The 25,927-nt window shown below is 38.7% G+C and overlaps 1 protein-coding gene across 4 annotated transcripts in view; it reads right to left on the bottom strand.

Moving 5' to 3' along the window:
* LOC124606780 (uncharacterized protein KIAA0930 homolog) overlaps nt 1–25,927 on the bottom strand; it is a 105,170-nt gene that overhangs the window by 41,250 nt on the left and 37,993 nt on the right. For all 4 annotated transcript variants that reach the window (XM_047138842.1, XM_047138839.1, XM_047138840.1 and 1 more), the window contains exons 3-8: nt 20,744–20,923; nt 20,559–20,660; nt 8,654–8,794; nt 8,320–8,458; nt 6,580–6,686; nt 6,294–6,456 (exon numbers count right to left, since the gene is read on the bottom strand). In XM_047138842.1, the coding sequence (XP_046994798.1) occupies nt 6,294–6,456; nt 6,580–6,686; nt 8,320–8,458; nt 8,654–8,794; nt 20,559–20,660; nt 20,744–20,923 (832 nt within the window). The remainder of the gene's footprint in view (nt 1–6,293; nt 6,457–6,579; nt 6,687–8,319; nt 8,459–8,653; nt 8,795–20,558; nt 20,661–20,743; nt 20,924–25,927) is intronic.

Below are 25,927 nucleotides of genomic sequence, written 5' to 3'. Positions count from 1 at the left end.
TCGTTTGGTAAGTCACATCATCTTTGTTTTTAGATATATTTTTCCCACGTGGAATGTTTCCCTCTATTATATGAATATACAATATACAATACACACAGTTTAGAATGGACAAGGGACCAGTCTAAATGGAGGAGGATGGTCTGATCTGTTCCCCAAGACGTACCGCATAAAACAATGAGGGAGGGACTACAACAAGCTGCCAGGTAAGAGATGTGGGATGACCAATAGAGTCTCCTATCAAATTTGGGTCCTACGAATTTCATTGTGCCAATGAATGGAAGAAAGAATGGGCCGAGTCATAGGGATCAGGAAAGAAACTCCTGGCACCACCAGAAGTTTATACAGGCAGCCTTGTCAGCAGAAAAGTGGAAGCCACTGTTGTTGATCCACAAGTAAAGATGACCAAGGCATCGCTGAAGAAGCCACTCAAGTAGGGAGGTTCACTGAGAGCTGCAATAGATCACAAAGTCGTCAACGAAAAGAAAGCCTGAAGTACCTGGTGGTAGACAATCCACAATAGAATTAATGGTTGTGGAAAATAAGACAATGCTGCACTCAGAACCCTGAGGCACCACATTATCTTTAATACAAGTGTCCAACAAAGGCAAGCCAATATGTACCTTAAAAACACAATCGTTTAAAAATTCCCGGATAAAAAGGGCAGATGGCCTCAGAAGTCCCATTCGTACACAATACAGAGGTTACCCATCCTCCAGCAGCTGTCATACGTCTTCTACAAATAAAAAAACACGACCATAGTTAGGCACTTCTGCAAAAAAGTTGTTCATAATATGACTTGACAAGGTGACAAGATGATCAACCACAGAGCAGTGCCAACATAATTCACACTGGGCATTAGCGAGAAGATTCAGAGACTTGAGCCACCACACCAGCCGACCATTAATCATATGTTGCATCACCTTGCAGATGCTACTGGCGATGGAAATTGTATGGTAGCTGGAAGGAAGGTGTTTGTCTCTACCAAACTTACATATGGGAATGACCACGACCTCACACCAGTGACTGGGAAATGTGCCATCTGTCCAAATACAGTTATATGTATGGAGGAGAAAGCTTAGGCCCTCAGGAGATAGGTGTTGCAATATTATGTGAACGCCATCCAGTCCCGGAGCACATGACTGGGATGAAGTGTGTGCACATTTAAGCTCCCTCATATTAAAAGCAATATTGTAACATTCACGATTGTGGGAGGAGAAAGACATCATCTGTGCCTCTGCCGCTCGTTTCAGAGGTCGGAAGGCAGGGTGGTAATGGGTGGAACTTGAAATGTCTGCAAAATATTAGCCCAAGATGTTGGGGATATCAAGAGAGTCTACAATAACATCGTTTGCTATGGTCAGATCAGGAGCCGAGTAATGAACCATGGTTCCTGAAAGCGACTGAGATTACTCACAACAACAGAAGAGGAAGTAAAACTGTTAAAACAACTTTGAAAAAAAAAAAAAACCAACTAGCTTTTTTGCTATTCCTGAAAATGCAGCAATACTGCACACGTAGCTGTTTATAACGGGTGTAGTTTGCTATTGTGGGATGGCATTTAAAAATATGGAGAGCTCGTCTCCACACACGGATTGCATTGCGGCATACCTCAGTTCATCAGGGGACAGGGGCACATTGGGTGAGGAAGAGGAGTGATGTATGGAACACTTTGATTTGGAAAGCTGCCAGTTGGTTGGATGCACAGATGGGACAGGTGTTTGCAAATGAGTGACAAAGAGGAAGTGCTCACTCGAGTGTGTGTTGGAGAGAACGGACCACTCAAGATGGCGAGCAAGTTGAGCAATAAAGATCAGAAGGTCCAAGTGGGAAAAGGAGTGGTTGAGTTGGGAAGAAATGTGGGTATACCTGTGTTCAAACACATTAAATTGAGCCAACTGAAGATATCTACTAGGAGAGAGCCTCTCGGACAGGGGCATGGAGAGCCTCAAAGGCGATGGTGGACACTGAAATCACCGAGCAGCAAAAAGTGAGGAGGAAGTTGAGCAATAAGTTGCAAAATGTCTGCCCTGATGACAGCAGAAGCTGATGGTGACTGGATCTTACAAAGAGAGGAGATGAAATCAGGAAAAGAAAGATGGACATCAACAGCTTCAAACTGGGTGTGCAAGAAAATGGTGTGACTATAAACATCATCTCGAATGAGCAACATGACTCCTCCATGAGCCAGAGTCCCTGCCTCAGGGGGAAGGTCAAATCGGACTGAACTGAAGTGTGGGAGGTAAAGATGATTGTGAGGGTGTAAATTTGCTTCCTGGAGGCAGAAAACAACTGGACAGTACGACCACAAGAGGAGCCATAATTCAACCCTATTGGATCTGATGCCACGAATGTTCCATTGGAGAAGAACCATATCAGATGATAGACAGGAGATGAGTCAAATAAGGGGCAGCCACCACAGTGGCTACCAAGTGTGCCAGAATTCAAACATGCACAATGACTAGATTCAGAAGATAGAGGATCCTGGTTGATTGCCTACAGTTGGCCAGCAGACTGGTTGTTGGCTGTGTGCCTCGGTGAAATGGAGGTCGGCTGGGTGAGGGCGTCGCGTGGTGACACCGTTGAAGAATGTCGACGTCGAGAAGGTGAAGATCGTTTGCCTTCATTTGGCTGCTTGGAACCTTGGCGTTTGTCAGATGCAGACCCAGACGTTGGCTGGCTAACTGTACAGAGAAAGTCATCTAGGAAGTACTCCTTTTTGCATTTCTGTGCTTCTGTTTGCAAGGCATGCAATTTCACTGGCGCAGGTGAAGGTTTGTTGGTAAGGTGTGCTCTTGTAGCTACACATGTAGCTACTGAAGAGGAGGGTGTGATCTTGGAGCTGAACGATTTCACAACCATGGCAATGAACTGGAAGTCACAAGCCTGAAAAGCCATGTCCTTCGTACGTCAGGGTGTAGCAAGAACTGTACTATAATTGTCAAAGGGTGGTGTAAAACGTTTACAGCTAGCCAACATTTTCTGAGCAAATGTAAGTAGGAACCTTTTCCATCACCCAAATATCCTGATTGGCTCTTTCACTGAGGTATGTGGGACAGTCACGGGAGGAAGCAGCTTGCAGTTCATACAATGAGGCAAAGGAGGGTGGGTACTCAGCCTCATGAGTGTCCCTGCCACAGGTTACACTTATGGCTGCACTTTCACAAGATTCGTGGGTGTGATTCTAACACTGACATTTATAGCAAAGCGTGGAACTTGGGATATGTGGTCTGACAGTAATAACTTCGTAGTCAGCCTCAATTTTAGATGGAAGTACCACATGGTCAAATGTGAGGAACAGAGTGTGGGTTGGCACTAATTCTTAATCGAGTCATTCCATCATGCGATGAACTGCCGTCACTCCTTGGTCAGTGAGATAGGCTGTTATTTTAACCTAGGTCAGGCCATCAAGCAGCCGAGTGTATATCACGAGAGGAATTCAGAGTGTAGTGGGCCTCTAATTTTTACAGGATAGCTGTGGAGAAGTGTTGCATTCAGCAGTTTCTGTACCTGAAAAGCACTGTCTCCAAAAACAAGGTTCCATTATGCAACTGAGAGCAAGACTTCACAGGACCTACAGTGACATCTAAACCCTTCTGAATAAGAAATTGATTAATTGTCATGAAATTGTGACCGTCTTCTGTGTGTGACACCACAAGGCATTGGAGTGCAGCCATTTACAATCACGAGATGAGGAGCTCATCGTGGAGAAACCCCCACGATGGATAGCATCTCCAATGGCGCACTACTTCCTGCTGGGGGGGGTGGGGGTGGGGGGGAGGGCAAAAGGAGGGGGGAGGAAGGAGAGGGAAGGGGGGAAGGTGGGGAGAGGCTCACCCATCTTCTTTGTTGATTGTCCACAGTTCAGGTCACATCTCCCAGACTCCAGACATAGGGATCAATTGGCATACAGGAAGGTACCAGGTCAAGCAATCACCATTCCCTGTGCCTGGCTTTTACCAGGGCTTATGTACGAGCCCTACTTGTCGACGCGGGGCTGGGAATTACACGTTACCCAGTCACCTTTTATGTGCAACAGACGTGGGGCGGCAAACACACAGGGAGGAGGAAGAAGAAGAAGAAGAAAGACCTCAAACACCAAAGCAGAGGAAAGTAGGAAAAGAAAAATAAGTTGACAGGATTAATCCATACACAGTTTTATCAAGAACTTCAGTTACCTGAAGAAGGCATACAACTCTGTCCCCAAGGTAGGGGAAAAGAATAGGAAGAGAATAAGACATGCAGCATGGATAGGGAGGTAGCGCTCCAAAGGCTGGCACCCACTGGTAGCCAAGCATGTACTCACCAGAGAGTGGTGAGCCCCCTGAAGACATCAAAAATAAGATAGTTATGATAAATCAATGCTTCACTACTGTGTATAGGCCACCAAGTTGTGTGGAGAACCTGTTTTATATGCCCACACCATCAATAGCAGGATTACAGTTAAAGACAAACACATTCCCAAGAGAGATACTTGGGGCAGGAATCATATCACTCATCAGCCCACATGTAAATACTGTTCAGTGTGAAGCTGGCATGACCACCATTAAATTGTAACACAGAGAAAGCCCACCATAAACATGCAACATGCAATGATCTGTGAATTACAAGCAGACACCTGTGGACAGATTTAAGATTAATCAACTCGAGCCTTTCTACGAACACTAGCCCTTCAATTGCTGGTGGAAATTGGTTTTCTAATTACACACTGGTTATTATTACTAAATGGTATTTTCGTAAGCCTTTCTTTAGCCCCCCCTCTGACCTCATTCTTCCCTCCTTTTCACCCTGATCCTTCCCCGACATATGCAGAATAATAGCACCACCATATCTTTACTGACAAAGTTCTTTTATCTGTGTAGTTTGTATCAGACCTGTCTTCATTTGTATCTACTATTCTTTACATATGCAACTGCTTTTTATTCATTATTAATTACTACATACTACAAAACCTGGTAATTACTTCCCATTACCCTCAAATCAACTGCTATACCATCTGTGTGTAAAAAGTTCTAAAATTTACTGCAGCACTCTACTTTTCACACACTTATTATCCTCCATGACTATTCCTTGTCAGTGCAAAGAAAGGTAATTTTTGTTCAGGAAATATTAAATCTGACATCTGTATTATGTATTGTCAATACGATACAATTTCAGCTGTTGTTGAGAGGATTTAATATTTTGACATTTTACATTTCAAAGGGGGAAAGATCATATGTTAACTGCCAATTGAACACCTTCTCTTAAGTTTTCATAAGAAGCAAAGATTAGGCTGCTGGAAACATGGTAGCTAAACTAATTTTCAATATATCACAATGTGAACATTTGGGAAATGCACAGTTAAATATCAGTGAAAACATCTGAGGTGCAATTTGGTACACAACTCCATCAAATATGGCTGTGAAATGCAATGAAGTATCAAAACTATTTGGGTGCTCTTATATTCCCTCCAGTAACAATGCACAAGCAGCACCAAACCACCTTAAGAAACACGTGTTCTAATAAGATTAATGGAACAATTCTTTACATATGGAGAAGCAGAGGGCATATCTGGATAAACATAAAAAGCAGCAATAATAAAAAATTTGAACTTTGTAAACTAATGCAAAAAACTGTGTGTATTTATAATATATGCTGTGCAATAAAAGTGTCTACTCAGATATGAACACTGAAACATGCTACAATGCTACAGAACTTAAATGCACTAACACACTTACACATACCAACAAATATGCAAACAAAACATACAAAATAATAACAACAAACAACAACAATAATAAAATGGAATTTTCTAATTCTGATGGGCTGTGGCTGGGAACAATTGCACAAATCAGCAAAACGTTCAACAAAAGTTAATTTCTTGATTCTAAAAATAAAAACTCTATAAAGTGCAAAAACAGCATAATGTTGCTGTACTAATCTTAAGTTTAGTAAATCAATATGGCAAATTGAAAATTATAGTCTCTAAGTTTTAGGAAGGGGAAGTACAGGTAGGTTTTAAGACAGTCTGCCAATGAAAGTGTTGTGACTTTGCATTAGACGTAAGGCAACAAATTCTGAGAACTCAAAAACAGCAATAAATAAGAGATTCCACATGATGTCTATGGGGAGCACAAATCTAAAATGACTGGCTAAGAAATTGATTTAGCTTCTCTTTCCTTTAATATAAAAAGAAAACAGCTATTAGAAAGAAGGAATGACTGTTCCGTGACTGAATGAGTCAGACAATAAGACAGACATGATTAATTATTTTCTATCAAAATAGAGAAAAATTATTCTACATCATTTTCTCTCACCATCTCGTACATCTCCAGCTTCTATTTCTGTCACACCATTAGCCATTGAGTCCAATCCCTCATTCTCGGATCGAGATTTAGGTCCTGAACTCTCATATGGCTTTGTCTTCCATCCGCCACGCACAAAATTATTAAGATTTGCACTGGGATCGCTCAAACGTCTCTACCAAATGTGCAAACAAATTATTTTAACAAATAAAACCAAAAGTTTACATTTGTATGTATCTTTTAAAAAATTTACAGTATCATCATTTTATTTGAGAATATGCACTAAATGTATTATTACCCGGTGTGTGTAAACAAAAAAGTCTTCCGGGTCTTCATCCCAATCAGAGTCCCACATGTCAGTTGCACACAGTCCAGGTTCCGATGTTGGGGTTTCCGCTCCAGAGCCTATACATTTTTACATGTAATTTAAGAAGATATTAATATAAATCCAAAGTATGAAACTATCTGTAAAAACTAAAAGTCAAAAAGCACCGTAGAACAACTGAAATGATCACGTTTTCCAGAATTATGAGTTTTGAAGTCCAGACAGTGACACAAAAGGTATCACTACAACCATGCAGAGATTTGTGCTGAATCAACACAGAATGTGCGTATACATCGAGATTCTCCAAAACTTTAAACTGGCTATTAAGTGACAAAGACAGTGGGTACGCAATAACATAAGCATTACTGGAAGAGGGCAAAAGCACTGCTAGTTTTTCTTCATGCAGAGTGAGGGTGAGGCCATATTGGTGTAACATATAGCAGAAAATAGTGCTTTTTCCCCTCAGCTTATTTGTGAGTAGTTTTGAAACACATACAATATTAAATCACACCAGTTTTATGGTTTCTTTAATATGATTTGTTATTTATATTAATACTTATTGTAAAGGCAACATGTAAAGTCTGTAAATGGTTGTTATTCCAAGAATGAAATGCACATGTATTGTGCTGCCACTGGTTCCTGATTGGAGACTGGACAGATAGACAAACCATATGATGTAATACTGAAAGTATCATTTGATACTAATGAATGGTAGAGGAAACAACTTGGTTAGGGAAAGCTAGGAAAGTACAGCGAGTGATTTGTCATGTGAAAGTTGCAACATCATCTGGCATCAGCTGTCCAAAGGTCAGACACAAAGAACAGTCTTGGATGCTGTGAGATTATGAAAATATACTGAAGTTCTCTACTTTTTCTGTAATTTTCCATAGCTGTTAATAAAATGACTAAATGGAAATAGCTGTAGTTTTCATTACTGACAATTATCAGCAATGAAGCAGGTCATGTGATGGAACAAGCGAACTATAGAGTACTAGCGCTACCTCACAATCCCCCATGGTTGATGATGATCACCACCATCATCATCTTAGGAAATTACAAGCTTCAAATGGTACTGATTCACAACAAAAATCAGTGACATTATTAACTGTGTCAGAATAGTAATTAATTAATTAAATAACAAACTTAACTTTACCCTGACACTTTCAACCTGTAATTGGATTGTGTACTCAGTCCATAAGAGAATCAATTTACCTGTTAATGGCAGTTAACTTTGATCGTTTTTTGCAAGTATTCAACAGTTCAAGTTTTTGCAAACTGAAAAATAGGTAAAAGAAAGAAAATCATAAATTTCAATATAATCAGCAGTTCCATAAAAGATAGTTTCAAGCTAAGGATCCAAGGTGAGGGAATATTGCACCACACTTCTCCTATCCTATAACTTCCAGATCATTTTGGCACCTAGAATGATGCATGGGGAATTCTACTAATCTTAGCATTATGAAGTTGCTTCACATAAGCTTTGTCCTCATAGTCTCACTATTGCTGAATCTCTATTACCAAACTTTTCCTGTTCTCTTGGTGTGGGCAGTTCCTTTCTCTGCATGAACCTGATTTTGTTAGCAGTTGAAGTGGAAGACATAGACACGACCACTAAAACTCTAGATGTGTCACACACATATCACATTTACTGGCCATGACATGAAACCAACTAATAAGTACACAGGTAACAATTAACAGCACAATTATACCCACCTTTAGGTTTAGTTACTGCCATTTCAGCATGGCCTTTTCCTTGTGGACCTTTCATCCGTACAAATTCTACACGTTGTGTTGTTGCACCAGAGAACAATCCAAAAGTCATTCTCTGTGCCATTTTGCTACTTAAGCTTGACTGCAGACAGATGCCAACAACCCACACAATGAAAATAATTTTTGTAAGTACTAAGATTGAACTATTTTAATTAACAGTTACAAATGAACATGTATACGAATAATTTCATTACTTAATTGTATTTCCAAAACACTATGGGCCAAGGACAATTATAGTTAAAAAATTAAATGACCAGAACATTATGATAAATCTTACCCTGGCGTCATATACTTTCTTGAGGGCATCATATCTAATAGAACCCAAAAAAATGACACCCTGAATGGCACCATCTCTGTCAGATGCCACAAGCTCTACGCACACCATCTCGCCATCTCTAACCAGTATGTCACAAAATACCTGTAACAACATTCTGAATTACTAATAAAGTGTGAAACGAGGAAGCAAATAAATTCTCAAAACAATGAGTAAAATTTATTTGTGTACCTTGATACCACTGAAACTTAATACTATATCAAATTACACAAAATGTACAATTAATAGGAATTCGGACAGGATCTTAAATTCCATATTTGAGAATATATTCATTCTTGAAAAAACTACCACATTAATATTTGACTGCTGCACACACACACACACACACACACACACACACACACACACACACACACACACACAATGATATACCAAAATAAACAACTGTAACTAAAAAACAATAGAGACTAACAAATGAACAAACCATTGTCTATGGGTAGCATCTTTGACTGGCATCCTACGCCCTGAATTCTAACCGAGCCACTGTCAAGATTTTGAATAAATTTCATTAGCAATGGCAGCTGAAGACTTCCATCATTAGGAGACAACCTTGTTCTGCCAACATCCTTGTCAAAGAGGGCAAAGGAGCAGACGGAGTTTCAGGGAACCTCTTGCCTTTTGGGTGGGATACTGCCCCTGAAAGGAACATGAATCGGCACTAATCAATGACATGATGATGCAGAAGGTAGTGGTTTCCACTGCATTAAAGAGAGGCAATGTGTGTTCACAGAACATTTGACCTGTAATCGAAAAATTGTCATGAGGATCTGCCTATTGCCAAAAGATTTCAGGTTAGTTCCCCATTAGTCCGAGGAGGAGATAACCACGAGAAAAAGAAAAACCAACAGATGGATAACACTGACTGCAACTGTGGTAGGGAAGCAATGAAATCTGAAAAAGGAATGAAAAGACGCAATTTGGGTCGGTGAAATGTAAAGAAAAGAAGACAAGTATTTCTGGTCAGATGAATATACAGTAATGTCAACAGCAACAGAAAATGGCGTAACAGGAATTGGATTGGCTATGAATAGGAAGGTTGTACAGAGAGTAAATTACTGTGAGCAATTCAGTCAGAAAGTTCTTCTCATCAGAACCAACAGTAAACCAATGCCTACAATAACTTTCCAGGTGGAACTGCCAACATCACAGGTAAAAGAAGAAGTGATAGAGAAAGTGCATGAGGATACTGATTGAGTAAGTCAGAAAGTAAAGGGAGATAATAATCTGATATTCAAAAATGACTGGAATGCAGTAGTAGGGGAAGGAATAGAAGACATAGTTATGGAAAAATATGAGCTTGGTAGCAGGAATGAGGGAGAAAAACTAATCAAGTTCTGTAATAGTGAATACGCTGTTCAAAAATCACAATAGCAGTAGGCACACTTGGGAAAGGCTCTGCAACATGTGATGATTCCAGTTAGATTACAACTTGCTTGGGCACAGATTCCAAAATCAGATATTGGACTGTATGAATAGTTCATCTCCTACTATCTACTGCATGTGCCCCTGTTTCTCATTACAAATCTTAAAAGTATTGTCATAGCTATTAAAAATTCATAAGCTTTTATTTTCAGGGCTGTCTGTAGAGGGTTAGGAATATGTTGGGGATAGGACAAATTATTTTATACCTTTTAATCCAATATGAAAATATGTTATATTAAAAATTTATTTATATCTAAATAATTATTTTCTGCTTTTTAGTGTTGTAAGTGTTAATTTCCCAATAGGTTTTAATCATTCTGACAATATATGTTTTATGTGAATAATTATTTATATATGTACTAACTTTTTAACCCAGCTTTGGCCGAGTATGCTGATGTAACCCAAGAACAATAACTTTATTATATAAAAAAGGATAAACACACAAGACACAAAGTACATTCTATAAACAACAAACAGACAGAGTGTGCACTCCAGCCTATATAGCCATAATTCTAACAGGGGGGCACAGCCTCTAGTGGCCAAATCAAGCACAAACTTCACACGCAACCTATGAAGTGGTGCACACACAAATTTGGTAGTTACAGTATCCATGTATATCACATATATTCACACATTTCATTCATCCCCTTTCTCTGGCCATCTTCTCTTCCCTCCTCTCTCTGCTCAGCTGTGCTCATTCAGTCACATACCACCTGGAGCACATTCTGGTCCTGGACAACAGCCTTTATGTTAGGTGTTACCAATAATTTTCACCTCTACCCCTACTGAACAGACTGAAAGGAAAGAGTGTTAATATTGCACTGTCATCAATTTCTGTGCTATACTTAAAATGTCAAGTCTCTAGCTCATTGGGGAGTTAGTTTCAAATCAATTACAGTCAAGAGAGGGATTTAGTAAAAATGTGTCAAAAAGGGCAGTTACAGAAGGTGGACAGACAAACAAGGAGGATAATGTGATGAAACATTAGGTAACAGAAGAAGTACTTCAACTGACTAACAAAAGAACAAAGAGCAGAAAGATATGGGGTATGATAGGAGTACAGCAATACAAATTACTTAGGAATGAAATAAACAGAAAGTGCAAGGAAGCAAATGTGAAATGGCTGCAGGAAAAATGTGTAGAAATCAAAACAGAAACTGTTGTCAGGAGAACTGGTTCTGCATACAAAAAAGTCAAATCAATGTTGAGTGAAATTAAAAGCAAGGGTGTCAACATTAAGAGTCCAGTAGTAATTCCACTGTTAGATGCAGAGGAAAAAACAGATAGATGGGAAGATTACACTGGAGGCCTCTATAAATGCAAGACTTGACAGATGGCAGGATAAAAGAAGAAATGGAATTCAAGATGGAAGACAAATGAGATTCAGTGTTACAGTCAAGAGTTTAAGAGAGCTTTGAAAGGCTTATGATGATGATTAAAAAAAAAAAAGATGAAAGGTATAGTAAAATTACTTTGGAATTTCTGAAATCTTTGGGGAAAGAGGCACCCATATCACTATTCCAAGTTGGTGTATAAAATCAGTGAGACTGGAGACATATCAACAGACTTTCAGAAAAATATTACTGCACACAATACTGAAGACAAAAGGGCAGATAAGTGCAAGATTCGGCATAACACCTCGGGCATCCCTTAAGAATGGAATATAAGAACTGGAAAGAAAACTGAGTAGCTGTTATATGATTATCAGTACAGTGAAACTCCTATTTCACATTTTTGTGTAGTCCAGACTTAAAAAAACGCAAAACTGAGAAAAATGCAGAATCAAGGAAAATGTTAAAAACCTCCAAAATACAATCAAAAACCATGTAATTGGCATATATGACTAAAAGTTCCAATCCTTTCCAATAGTTTGTATAAAATCTGTCTAAGTGGAGGAAATTAAATGTACAATACAATGTTTAGACAGTAATTTATGCTAATGAATTTCATCAGTTCTTAAAAAATCACAGATGTGCAACAGCAAGTAAAAACTTATAAAAAAATTGAAATTGGCATATGGATACAAGGTAATGGAGCTATTTTCTGACATGCTATGACCACAAATTATACACTCATAACCTGCATTTTCAAGAGATCATCGTTTGTGGTCACACAGAAAAAAAGCAAACATTGATGAACATATCGAATTAAACCACATTGATGAACATATCGAATTAAACCAAAAACATCACAGCAGCTAAGTGTTTAAGCCATAATCGTAAATGTGGACATCTGCTTACTGATAAACTTTGTAACCATTGCTGTTACTGTTTAATGCTTTCCTTATGAGCTGCATTTCATATGCTCAGCACTGTTAAAGTGTTATTTTGGGCTTGATGAGAGAAACAGAGATGTGATAAAATGAGTTTACTTCCTCAGTTGATGTTACAAGCTTATTAAAAGTGGCTCAGTGAATTTCTGTATACTGTGTAAAATGTACATTTGAAAGGAAGTTCAGAAGATACATTTTAGCTTCATGCCCTCTGTCACTGCTGACAATCTTTATGATCTACAGTGCACAAAGTATATACGTGAGTAGTGTATGTAGTTGTTGCAACTGTATCATGTCATATTTGAACACGAAAGTATTTAAAATGCACTATCACAAAACCCTTATTCTATTTCTGTGTGGCATTTCTATCATAGCACATCATCTGCATGAAAAGTATATTTTCAGCACTTCACAAAATGCTTTCACTCCTACCTGCACACACACACACACACACACACACACACACACACACACACACACACACACACAGTAGATAAGCTCTTTTACATGTGTTAGTGTGGTGTGGTGGCTGTACTGGCTATTAGGTGACTTAAAAAGTTGCCAGCCAACAAGAGTTCACTAGCCAGAAATGGGCAACACTTCTTTGATTATGACTGACCACATTCTTCGTTTGAATTTAAAAGGTTGGTGATTGATATTACTGTTGCATGCAGTACATCGAAATTACATGCAAAAAGATGAGTTATATGTGGCACTAGAAACACATATTGGCTCGGTCTGGAACACTTTGCATTGACTGTTTTGTTTTTCCATTACCTCTGAAACCTAGCAGTAGTTGTATCACAATTGCATGGTGAAGCTGAATGTTGCAAGTTGTGTTGGCAACACCAATCGTGGATTACATCAGCATTTCCTCTCTCATGTCTCCCGTCTCCACAAAAGGCTGAAATATTCCCTAAACTCTACCGCCAACTGTGGTATGAACCATCTGCCTTTTGTGCCACTTATAACTCGTTCAGTCACATCAAATGTCAATAGCTAGAAACCAGGACAAAGTAAAGGAAGACTTCAAGTAAGAACTTTGAATCGAGGGAAACCTGACTAGGAAGAAATGTAAAATCGGGGAAATTTTAGCATTGATCTTATGAGTTTTTCACAGAAACTACAAATTTATGGTGCAGAATCGCAAAAAACATAAAATTGTAGAACTTTAAAAATCGAAGTTCCACTGTAGTTCTGATGTTGCCGTTCGTAATGGCAGCAAGGCTCAAGAAAAATCTAGAGATATTCACTGGATATTTCAACCTAGAAAAAGCATTAACAATGTAAAATGGTGTAAGATGTTCAAAATTTTGGGAAAAATAGGAGTAAGCTCTAAGGAAAGATGGGCAATATACAATTTGTACAAAAACCCAGGGGGAAAATAAAAATGGAAGACCAAGAACCAAGTGCTCAAATGAAATAGTGTGCAAGAGAGCGAAGCAGTCTTTTGTCCCTACTGTTCAGTCTATACATTGAAGAAGCCATGATAAAAACCAAAAGAAAAGTTCAAGAGCGGGATTAAAATTTATTGTGAAAGTATATCAAGAATAAGATTCACTGATGATACTGGTGCCTTCACTGAAAGTGAGGAAGAATTGCAGGACTTGTTCATAGACTGAACAGTCTAATGAACAGACACTATGGACTGAGAGTAAAATGAAGAAAGGCAAAAATAATTAGGAGTAGTGGAAATGAGAGTAGCCATAAACTTAACATCAGGAGGAGATTAGTGTTTAACGTCCCGTCGACAACGAGGTCATTAGAGACTGAGCACAAGCTCAGATTAGGGAAGGACTGAGAAGGAAATCGGCTGTGCCCTTTCAAAGGAATCATCTCGGCATTTGCCTTAAATGATTTACGGATATCACAGAAAACCTAAATCAGAATGGCTGGAGATGGGTTTGAACCGTTATCCTCCCGAATTCGAGTACAAAACTTAACATCAAAATTGGTGACAATCAAATGGGTGCAGTTAAGAAATTCTGGTACCATGGAAGCAAAGTAACACAGTAGATGAAGCAAGGATGGAATAAAAAGTTGATAAGCACAAGCACTGAGGGAATCCCTGCCTAAAAGAAGTCTTTCAATTTGAAGAAGGAATTTCTGAGAATGTACATTTGGAGCACAGTACTGTGTAATAGTGAATCAGCCTACTGTGGGGAAACTGGAAAAGAAGAGAATCAAAGCATCTGAGATGAGGTGCTAGAGAAGGAAATTAGGTATGATGATAAGGAATGATGAGATTCTCTGCAGAATCAGTAAAGAAAGGAACATATGGAAAACACTGGCAAGAATTACAGAGCAATCTGCAATGTATGGTAACTGAGGTGAACTCTACAAGCCAAGATCGCTAAAAAAGCATTTTATTGGCTGGCTGGTTTCAACACAGCAATGCTGTTATCATCAGATCCTATGACAACAACAAAGCTGTGTCGAAAACAGTAATTCAAAAGAATGCTATTTTAACAATCTTGGCTTGTGAAGTTTTCTTCAGTTACCAACTAACAAGTAGATGGGACAGGCTCATAGGATGTGTGGGAATACCTTCCATGGTACTAGAGGGAGCACTAGAGGGAAGACACTGCAGGGGATGATTAAGATTGGAACACATCCAACAAATAATTGAGACTACATCGAATATGCTGCAGGATCAGCCCCTTTACTAGTTTGCAGTTACCTAGACTCTCTCATGTAGTGAATAATCATACAAGAAGTGAAAAGAACAGATGTACAAAATTACAGACAAGTATTGCTGATTTTCACCTGTTGTCACATCCTACAGCTTGTTATGAACTCTTAACATTATGATTTTCCTGGAGGAAATGAAGACTTTTCAAAGAATCAGCAATGGATTAGAGAAAATCACTTGCTAGTTGTCGTAAATGCAGGTGAACAGGTAATTCATCTTTCTTGATTTCTAACACACATTTGAAACTACCACAACAAGGCAACTGAGTTTGATTAACCGAAGTATTTACAGAAATATGTGACTGGCTTGAAGAACCTGTTACGAATAGAAGCCTGTATATTATATTCAACCACAATTGTTCAACACAAATGAAAGCAACATCAGGTGAGACCATAGAATGCACTGCAAGACTATCAACATTCTCCACGTACATAAACAATTTATCAAATAGCAAGACTTTTGGATTATTTGCTAGTGATGCTATTGCCTGCATGAGGGTAATGTTTGTGAGGAAATGAAAATACACTTTAATAGCATTTACACTCAGGGCAATGAACGGCACAGTTCTTTAAATGTGGATAAATGCTACATAAAGCCCATTCTAAAAAGAAAGAACCTAATAACTCATGAGTACAAGTTCAGTAGTGGACTTGGGGTGTCTGTTACATTGTTTAAATATCTAGAAATACTGCTACAAATTCATATGAATTAGGACATACATTTAAAATGAGCAATAAGGAAGGTAAATGCAGGATTCAGATTTGTCAGAAGGGTTCTGGGAAAGTGCAGTGCAATTGTACAGGAAACCACACACAAGACTAGTGCTCCCAATTTACTGCTTCCTTGGTTTAGGAGGGAATCTGTGTAATATAATGCTCATGGACTTTAATTACATTGTGTAAAAGTACACTGTTAAAAGTTACACACATGCATAACCCGATGGAAAGGAGGGGGAGGTGCTGGTATTGAAGGAGTGCTGTTAATGGACACGATAAGTCCCCCTCAGCTGAACTGGTCATGAAGCTCATTCTCTGGTATGTACTCAGTGATCCATTTTCTCAGTGTGCTAAGAGTGCTGCTTCAGTATCAATATTAAGTGTTGTCATCCATTCACATTATTGTTGTTGTTCTCATTGTGGTGGTGGTTGTTTTCAGTCCAAAGACTGGTTTGGTGCAGCTCCCTATGCTAGGCTATTTTGTGAAAGCATCTTCATCTCTGCAAAACTACTGTATCTAAATCCATTTGAACCTGCTTACTGCATTTGAGTATTGGTCTCTATTTACAATTTTTACCCCTTCCACTTTCCAGCATTACCAAAAAGATGATTCCTGGACGTCTCATGGTGTGTTCTATCAACCAATCCCTTCTTTTAGTCACACTATGCAATAACTTTCTTTTCTGCCCCTTACAATCCAGCGCCTCCTCATTAGTTATTTGATCTAACCACCAAATATTCAGCATTTTTTTGCAGAATGACATTTAAAAATTTATACTTATTCCTTCAATAATCTGTTTATCATCCACATTTCACTTTCATACAAAGCTACACTCCATACAAGTATCTCCAGAAAAGATTTTGTAACATTTTAATTTATATTTGATGTTAAAAAATTCCCCTTTTTCCGAAACACTTTTTTTGGTATTGACAGCCTGCATTTTGTATCCTCTGAACTTCAGTCACCATCAATTATTTTGCTCCACAAACAGCAAAACTCACGACTTATAGTGCCTCATTTCCGAATCTAAACCCATCAGCATTGTCTGTTTTTATTTAACTGCATTCCATTAACTGTGTCTTACCTTTGTTGATGTTCATCTTATAACCTGTTTTCAATGCACTATCCATTCTGTTCAACAGCTCTTTTAAGTATTTTGCCATTTCTGACAATTACAATATCATCCACAAAACACAAAGTTACATCTCCCTGACCTCCTCCAATTTCCTTTCCGAACTATTTCTTGGTTTACTTGACTGCTTGCTCAATGTACCTACTGAATAGGCTACAACCCTGTTTCAATTACTGCTTCCTTTCAAGTCCTACAACCTTTATAACTTCAGTTTGGTTAGGCATGACCTTTTGCTTTCTGTATTTTATCCATGCCACCTTCAGAATTTTAAAGCTTCTTTCCTAGTAAACATGTCAAAAGCTTTCTCTAAATCTACAAATGCTGTCAATGAAGGTTTGTCTATCTTGTGACATAAGTCTTAGGGCCAATATTGCCTTGTGTGTTTCTAAATTGCACCAAAACATAGACTGGTTTCTTCTTTCTGTCAATCAAATTTTTCAGACATGTGTATTCCCTCTGCCTGTTTTATTTGCTGCATTTTCATATTTGCACATTACTGTCTGATATACAGGGTGATTATAATTAAAGTTAAACTTTCAAAACACTGCAGAAATAACACCACTGGTAAGAATGATGTCAAATTGCAACGGAATATTATTGGAGAAGGGAGAAAATGTATGGCAGAAGAAAAAAAAATAGGGTGAAAATTAATCAATAGATGGTGCTGTATGTGTCAGAATAGATAAATGAAAACCCCTGTCATGCACACTACCCATTGAAGTTAGTATAAACACAGCAGGTGCACGGCTTGTCCTCCTTCCGCGTCAGTGACGTTCACCATGCCTGTCTCAATGCAGTATCACCCTCTGCTTGTAAAGCTGTATTACAAGAATGATGACTGTGCACACTTTGTTCTGTAGAAGTTCTGGACAATGAAAGATTTGAAAAAAGGTGTTGGTCCGATGACTGTTGTGGGTCTGGAGAAAATGATTTGGAAATTGAAAAAGACGGGTTCTTTTGGTGTGCTACCTTATAGAGGGAGGAAACTAATTGATTCAACGTCAGTGAAAGCAGTGGCCACAGCAATGCAGGAGGAGATGAGTGGTGGTGTGCAAATGTGTAGTGCATAGAGAATTTCCCGAAAATTGGACATACCCACGAGCACGGTGCATAAAATCCTACAAAATATCCTTCTTTGCTATCCATTCAAAATTACCCATGTGCAAGAGCTGCTTCCTGTTGACCTGCCAGCAAAAGAGATTTTTGCTTTAGAATTTCTTGCTCACATTGAAGCATAATGATTGGCCGTGGAAGATTTTGTGGACAGACAAATTCCACTTCCATCTGACAGGATATGTCAATACACAGAATGTCGAATATAGGTGACAGAAAATCCACACGGAAATCAACCAGTACCACTTCATCCTGAAAAGTTCACTGTGTGGTGCGGGTTTACAGTATCATTTATCATAGTCTTTTTCACAACCATGTCATTTCAGCTCTCCAACAGCATGGATGGGATCATTTTTATGAAAGATGGCACACCTCCACACATTGCAAATCCAGAAGCAGCTGCTGAAGCACCATTTCAGACATGCTAGAATTATCAGCCGCCATTTCCCTACAGCCTGGCCGCCCTCATCACCTGATCTTAATCCATGTGACTTCTGACTGTGGGGCTATCTGAAAGGTGTCATGTTCTGTGTTCCAATTGCAAACTTAGCTGCATTCAAGGCATGCAATGTGCAACACATTCTGAACGTGACCCTGGAAACACTTCGATTAGTTGTGAATCTTGCTGTTTCTCGATTTCAACTTGTCACAGAAAACTGTGGACAGCACACTGAACATGTTTTGTGCCAGCCACACAGAAATTAATAATATGATTTGATTTTGATTGATGCTTTTTACGCGGTTTTTGGCCTCAGGACAATTAAAAACTGATTTTTCCCATATGATGTGATATGACCTTGTTGTAGCGGATGGGCTTACATAACTAACAGTATCACACCTGTACACCCATGCAAATTGAGTAGCACAGTTTGTTGAGTATGATGCTTACAGCACCATCTATTGCTACATTTTGTAACTATTTATTTTTCTTCAGCCATACATTTTCCCCCTTCTCCGATAATATTCCGTTGCAATTTGACGTCATTATGACCAGTGGTGTTATTTCTATGGTCTGAAAGTTTAACTTTTTAATTAAAATCATCCTGTATATTAAAGTAAGAGACAAGGGATGACACATTTGAAATTGTACCATGTTATGAAAGAGCTAAAAATATGGTTGTAAGGTTTGAGGGTCCCTAAGTCTTGCCTCTGGCAAGAGACACCACAACCCCAAACCTACCTCAAGAGCAATTTAAAATGGTAGTTATGGGAATAAAAACCCCCGTGACATTTCTTTTACAGTTTACTGAAATTCTGCTATTACTCTTAATAATTGTTTGGTGTCATAACAGTACTCTCCATTTCGGCGTTTTACAATGGATTCTTGACCTTCATTTTTGTCCCTTCACAGTTTGCCAATCACACTCAAATTATTACACTTTCATTTCTGTATTGGCAACTTAAATGGCAAATTATTTCTTATTATTGAACAATCTATTGTTTCACCAATTTTGCACTGAAGAGTGTTTTCTTTCTCTGCAAATTTAAATGTAATACTACTTGTTGTTTCTTCACCACAACATTACTCTCAATAATCAACAGTAGTATGATAAATATAACTTCATGCCCCTTTCTCAATTTTTTAACAGGCTGTTAATATTTGTAGTTTCAGCTTTCCTAATGACTTCCTTTTTGTTATTTTGATAATTACTGCACTTTTATGATTGTTTCCTGTGCAGTGGTTATTATAAATTAAGAAACCAAATGAATGGGGTAGTTAAACATATAGCAAAGTTGGCTACTGTCAGCATAAGCTCACTTATATATTTTTGTCTTTCTTCATATAGGTCTGATGACTTCAAAATGCCAAACCCAGTAATCATTCAAATTTACTAATTGTTATCAAGGTTGTAAAAAAAAAAAAAAATCCAAATGCATACAATACATGCTAATAATTACTGACAAATATTAAATGCATTCCAACAGCCCTTGCTGTACCAGTTAACCATATATGCACGATTATTGAAACCTGCTTGCTCTGCACTCAGAGTTACTGAGAAGTTGCGTTGCAATACACGTATAACAGGCGATTAAAAAGTTTCTGTTCACAGATCTTACAGTCCAGAACTGGTATGCAATCAGGCAAAACTTCTATGAGCTATGAAGCAATCATGTCCTGCTGCATAAGGACATCAGTAACTGCCTCCTTCACTTCCTCACCTGACAGGAATTGTCGACCCTCCAAGGCCTTTTTTAAAGGACTGGAGGTGTGATAATTGCATGCAGAGAGATCAGGACTATAGGGCAAGTGCTCAAGTGTCTCCTACTTTTAGTTAGCAAATATTAGTTCAACTGAATAATTTCATTAATACTTTGAGTATCTATAAGTAAACTCCAATGCTCAGATTCTGAGTATCAAGATTAGTTTCTATCCCATGGTTAACAAATTTCATTTCTTTGTTAAATTTCTATGCAAGGTAACAACAAAACATCAGAATACACAACAAACTTTATTTAACAGTCTCAAAATGCCACATTGACGAAAAGACATGGATCATACCTCATCAAAATTGTCAACCATGAAACAAATATGAGGATACGTCATTTCTTCCACCTCTCCCTTCATATCCATTCGTCTGCGGCTTGGAGAAGCATAAACTTTCTGAAAGGCAAATGTACATATTAAACAACATTATCACAAAGTTTAAGCGGAGAACAAATTTAAAACTGCTGATGGAAACTAACCTGTGAATGTCTTTTCAGGACCTGTAGTTCATTAGGACTTGTTCTTGTGCATATAGCAAGTGTGAGAGTGTAGTCAAACTGATGTATAATGAGATTTAAATAAACTGTTTCTTCCCAGTCAATGTCAGGATCACCGATAGGTAGTTTCCGACTGTCTTTGCGGAACACGTCTACTTCTGTCTGAAAGTGAATTGCAAATTTCAAGCAATTGCTACATCATAACAACCACAGTATGAGGATGAACTTCAAAGTATATTTCTCTGGAATTTAATGCGAAAGTCAAATAGGAAAAGTTTAATATTAAAGCAATGTGAAAACAACTTTAAACTATTTGTTGGTAAGTAGAGATGCTGATTAACAGATAGGCACAACAAACAGATTGTTAAAGAAAGCTTTTGGCCAAAGAGGCCTTCACCAGAATGTATAACACACACACACACACACACACACACACACGCACACGCACACGCACACACACACACACCTATTTAAAAGGTTTGTTATTTTCATAATAATATTTGAATAATGCTCATGAGTGCATTCACTAGCTACTCTTCATTTAATTTGATCAAGAACACGATCTTTCCAGAAGCTTTCTTCCTTTGACACAAGTTATTTAGCCAGATCTTTTATTAATTGCAAGGCATTATGGTTTGTACACAGCTTGCTCATGGAGAACTGACTGAACGTGGGATTGATAGATGCTAATTGTTTGTTACGAACATGTTTGGTAAGGCAGTATGTCAGTTCCATCCAGTTGATCCTCTTTCCTAGAGATGTCAGACTTTATACACAAGGCTAGATATTTAAATTTCTCTGTTTTATTCTCTCACGGTTTAGCACAAGTTATGTGGGCACTAATGTGATGTCCGATATGAACTATACCTTCTTAAACTTCATATTTTTGAGTCGTCTGAAGTTGGTTGATCTATTTATCACTGATGTCAGAACAATAAAATGATTGGTAGAGTGTCTGGGAAATCAAAGTAGTCAAATGTCAACATATGCTCCCTAAGTTAAACTGACAACTTGCTCAACAAGGGTATTCTTTCCTATATCCACCCAAGTATTTTAACTATTTTAGACCCAGTTACATATCTCCAGTTGTGTAAAGTGCTTATCAAAGAATTTTTAATGTCACTGAGAGGAGTTAAATGACAATGTAACTGATCTTATTTGTGGTGTTACCTCTTGATGAGGAAGTGAATCATCATCATCATCATCATCATCATCATCATCATCATCAACAACAACAACAACAACAACCACAACAACAACAACCACAACAACAACAACACTACTAGTACTACCACTATTACTACAACCACACCACCACCACAACTACAACCACCACCACCATTTCACTAAATGGGCAACTAACGATCAAAATAAGCTTCATTTAGCATCTTGACCTTTTTTGCCCCCAACTATTTTCTTACCACTAAGTCACTGTCTCTAGATGGCAACCATCTGTTCATATTGCACCAAATAACTGTTTCTCATCTCTGAACTCCCAAAAGTGAAGACACCTATTCTGAATCAATTTGCACACAGTATCTATGATTCTCCCTGTCTTGGAAAAGAAAATTTATGATGCAACATTCAATTAAATGATGATGGCATCTGAAAGAGTATAATAAGGCTGAAGGAGGAAATTGGTCACATCCTTTTGGAAAAGCCATCACAACAGTTACCTTCAGCGATTTAGGGACATGACATAAAACTATTTTATGACCAGATGAGGATTTGAACTACCATCTGCCCAAATGCCTAAATGTCAGTCCCACGTGTTAACCACTGCACCACGTCACTCAGTTTTTCTTTATCTTTTTGTTGGTATATTTTTGTATAGATCCAGTTTTTGTTATTTGACCTATGCATCTTTCAAATCTAGTACATCAGGTTAGCAGTCATCAGATAAGGCCTGGCTTTCAATGTATATAATTGGTGGAATTGTTTGGGGGGGGGGGGGGGGGTGATTGGGGGGGGGGCGGGGGGGGGGGGGGTTTAAAGTACTAAACAGTGAGGTCATCAGTCCCTTGTCCAAGGGGGTAGGATATCTGGAGTTGGTGATGATAGCCACAAGTTTGATCAAATCATAATAGTTCATAGGCGTGGCAAAACTGAAGTACTGAAGGTAGGATTGATACCAAAGATGAAAAATAATTTAAAGAGAGGCAAAAGATTAGGTCCAACTGGTCTGCAGGTTAAAAAGCATACAACTGCAGGGCTCATCTGCAGAGTGAGACACCACCCACACATCTGACCCTCCCTGCTAATCCAATGCAGCGGTAAGACAATAACGGAAAAAAATAATTCCTTCTAGCTAGAAGAGCAGTAATAGTGAAAGTGAAAAGGCTGAAAATGTAATGAACATCAGGAGGGTCTACAACAGTAAAATAAGACAAGAGTGGAAATCAGGTCAGTAGGTGGTAACTGCAGTGAAGAGTCCCCTGGGGCGCATCATACTGTTCATACTTCATCCCTCCCACAACCATCACACCCCAACCCAAAAACCATTCTATTCAAAGTCTTAAAGATGCAAATAGAGCCTAGTCTCTTGGAGGAAGCATAAAACGGTTGTTCTGTCATCAACTAGAATCAAGGATAAGGAATGGTTAAGGTTTTTCCCTTGTCAAAGTGCTACGTGAAGAGACACTCCTAAAAAAGTAAAACAAGATGTAGCAGGAAAAGGGATTAATTGTCTCTAAAAGTAATTAAAACAGATTAAAAGAGGAATTATCATGGCAGGTGGCAGAGGAGATAGACTCAAGAGGCTATCGGGTCCAGTATGCGATGACACACACCACAAACCTAACCATCCTACCCCTATCCTAAAATCAGTTTAAAAATGTTGTACCTGTGTTTAAAAAACACTTTCTCAGAGAAAATTTGGAACCAGGCAACTGTGTGTATGTCGTTCCCCGGAATTAGAGGCAGAGAATTCAGAACACCATGCTTGGTATGGTTAGTTAGAAGGAAGCAGTCCACTGGGATGTAGGTTACTGTTTGTAAGGCTCCTACCCACAATGTGGGGGTGATTCATTAAATAAGATAAAACTAAGGGTAAATCTGAAATGAATGATGCAGAGGCAACATAGGATAGTGGGTTGTTTCTGGGAGGAGCATAAGGAGAAGCACTGTGCAGCCATAGTATCCTTGGCAGTGTAGAGTTTGCTCATATTACAATTGCACCACCACATATTGTTCCATCTCACACTGAATGTTGGGTGAGTTGTTGCTCCTCTAGATAAAAAGTCAGTTAGTCCATTTCCCAAAACACCCACTTAATGTGGTAGCCAAAGACAACTGATCAAGTAGCACAACTAACTTCAGAGAAAATATGGTGCATACCAGATCTCACAGTGTGACAAGAGTAAAATTGATCAATAACATGGAAACTGACCATCGAGACACTGAATTAAAACATGGCCAAAGGAGGTCTGTGTAATAATATATGGAGCTTTCTTAATGCCTATCAGCTCTGCCAAAAAACATTTAAGATTCTGACAATGAATGTTGTTACTCACTAGTGGGAGATATAAAAGCATTTCTCATTCTATTCATGGTTTTCAGGCAGTGTAAATGATAGTATCACCTTAATACTCATAAAGAACTGAGAGGGACAGATCCCAAAAGGTTCAAGTGGCTCAAGTGGCTCTGAGCACTATGCGACTTAACTTCTGAGGTCATCAGTCGCCTAGAACTTAGAACTAATTAAACCTAACTAACCTAAGGACATCACACACATCCATGCCCAAGGCAGGATTCGAACCTGCGACCGTAGCGGTCACGCGCAGTTCCAGACTGAAGTGCCTAGAGCCGCAAGGCCACACCGGCCGGCGATCCCAAAAGGTCACGTGCTGATAAACTTTAAGTCCTTGAAACAGACTGGTCCTAATTCATGGTCTGGGTGCTAACGAAAGAGGAGTGCATGGGGAGCACATTCTAAGGGGAATGTTTAGCAGAGGGTCTAGGTACAATCCAACTGGTAAACTCAACTGATGGCAAGTGTCAGAGGATCAATTTACCTTGGATGCAAAAAGAATCTGGTAATGTCCCCACTTCAATAAGGAGATTGTCTATGGGACTAGGCCAGAGGGCACCATGACCAAACTTACTTCGCAATAATGTACTGGGTCCAATAATTCACAGACAAATGTGCCACTGAGCTGTAAGTCTGGCACTATAATCAAGTTGGGATGAAACCATGGCCCAGTAAATATGGACTAGTATAGCATGATACACACGCCAAGAGATGTGAGTGAGGAACCAGGGAGCATTATGCTTTTGTTCACTTGTTGCATTTTATGGTGCCTTTGGGTAAGATTTCCTGTTGAAGTTGCATACAAAACACATGTTTCTATTTGTTCTTTTTTAAGATTATCTCACTGTCTGCTTTGAGAATAGTTTTATTATTGTTTCTTAACACTAGGCACATTTGTTGTGTATAAGCAAATTTTGTTTACAGTATTTTGTAATAATGCTTTATCATTCTGTAAAAATATTTGCATCCCCAACAATTCCCAGCAGCTTTTAATCCACAGTCCAATACTACTGCAAAATTTACCTTTCCAATGGTAGGAGAAAGTGGCTGTGTACATGAGAAGTGGTGTAGTCATAGATTAAGAATAAATGTTGTGAGAATTTTTATCTTTCCAATCCTGTACTGTTGCGGATATGCCTGTTAGCCATCCTCACAGAATGAGGTTGCTTCAAAAGGGTGAACTGGCCTATGAATCCACCATCTGTGGACAGACTCCTGGAGGTCCCAAACCTGAGCTGATCCAACAGCTTTGCCTTGTATTGGGGGAACCTGTACAGTTAATTTCAAGGGGAGATGATGGAAATACTGCCAGTGCAGCACTTCAGTTAGCATTGGCCAAGATTGATATGTTTACTAAATTTCTGGAAGGGGAAGCGCATAGTGCATTATATGAATGTTTGCATGATTTGAAGTTAATATGTACAAGAGGGGAACAGTGACATAGTGGTGTGCCTACAGGCAAAGGATTCACTAAACGATAAGTTGTCAGTAGCTTCAGTATAGTGATACAGGTCTATAGTAAACCTGAAACAAGTTGGTGAAGGCTGCTGGAATCTGGAATTAGTCAGTCTTCATGCACATGGTAGTTAATGGGATAAAAAGTTTTCAAAGTCAGTTCACACTTTTTTTGGAAATGA

This window comes from Schistocerca americana, chromosome 3, assembly GCF_021461395.2.
Source record: "Schistocerca americana isolate TAMUIC-IGC-003095 chromosome 3, iqSchAmer2.1, whole genome shotgun sequence".
NCBI classification, from domain to species: domain Eukaryota; kingdom Metazoa; phylum Arthropoda; class Insecta; order Orthoptera; family Acrididae; genus Schistocerca; species Schistocerca americana.
The sequence above is the reverse complement of the archived record's forward strand: the minus strand, read 5'-3'. Positions and strand labels throughout refer to the sequence as shown.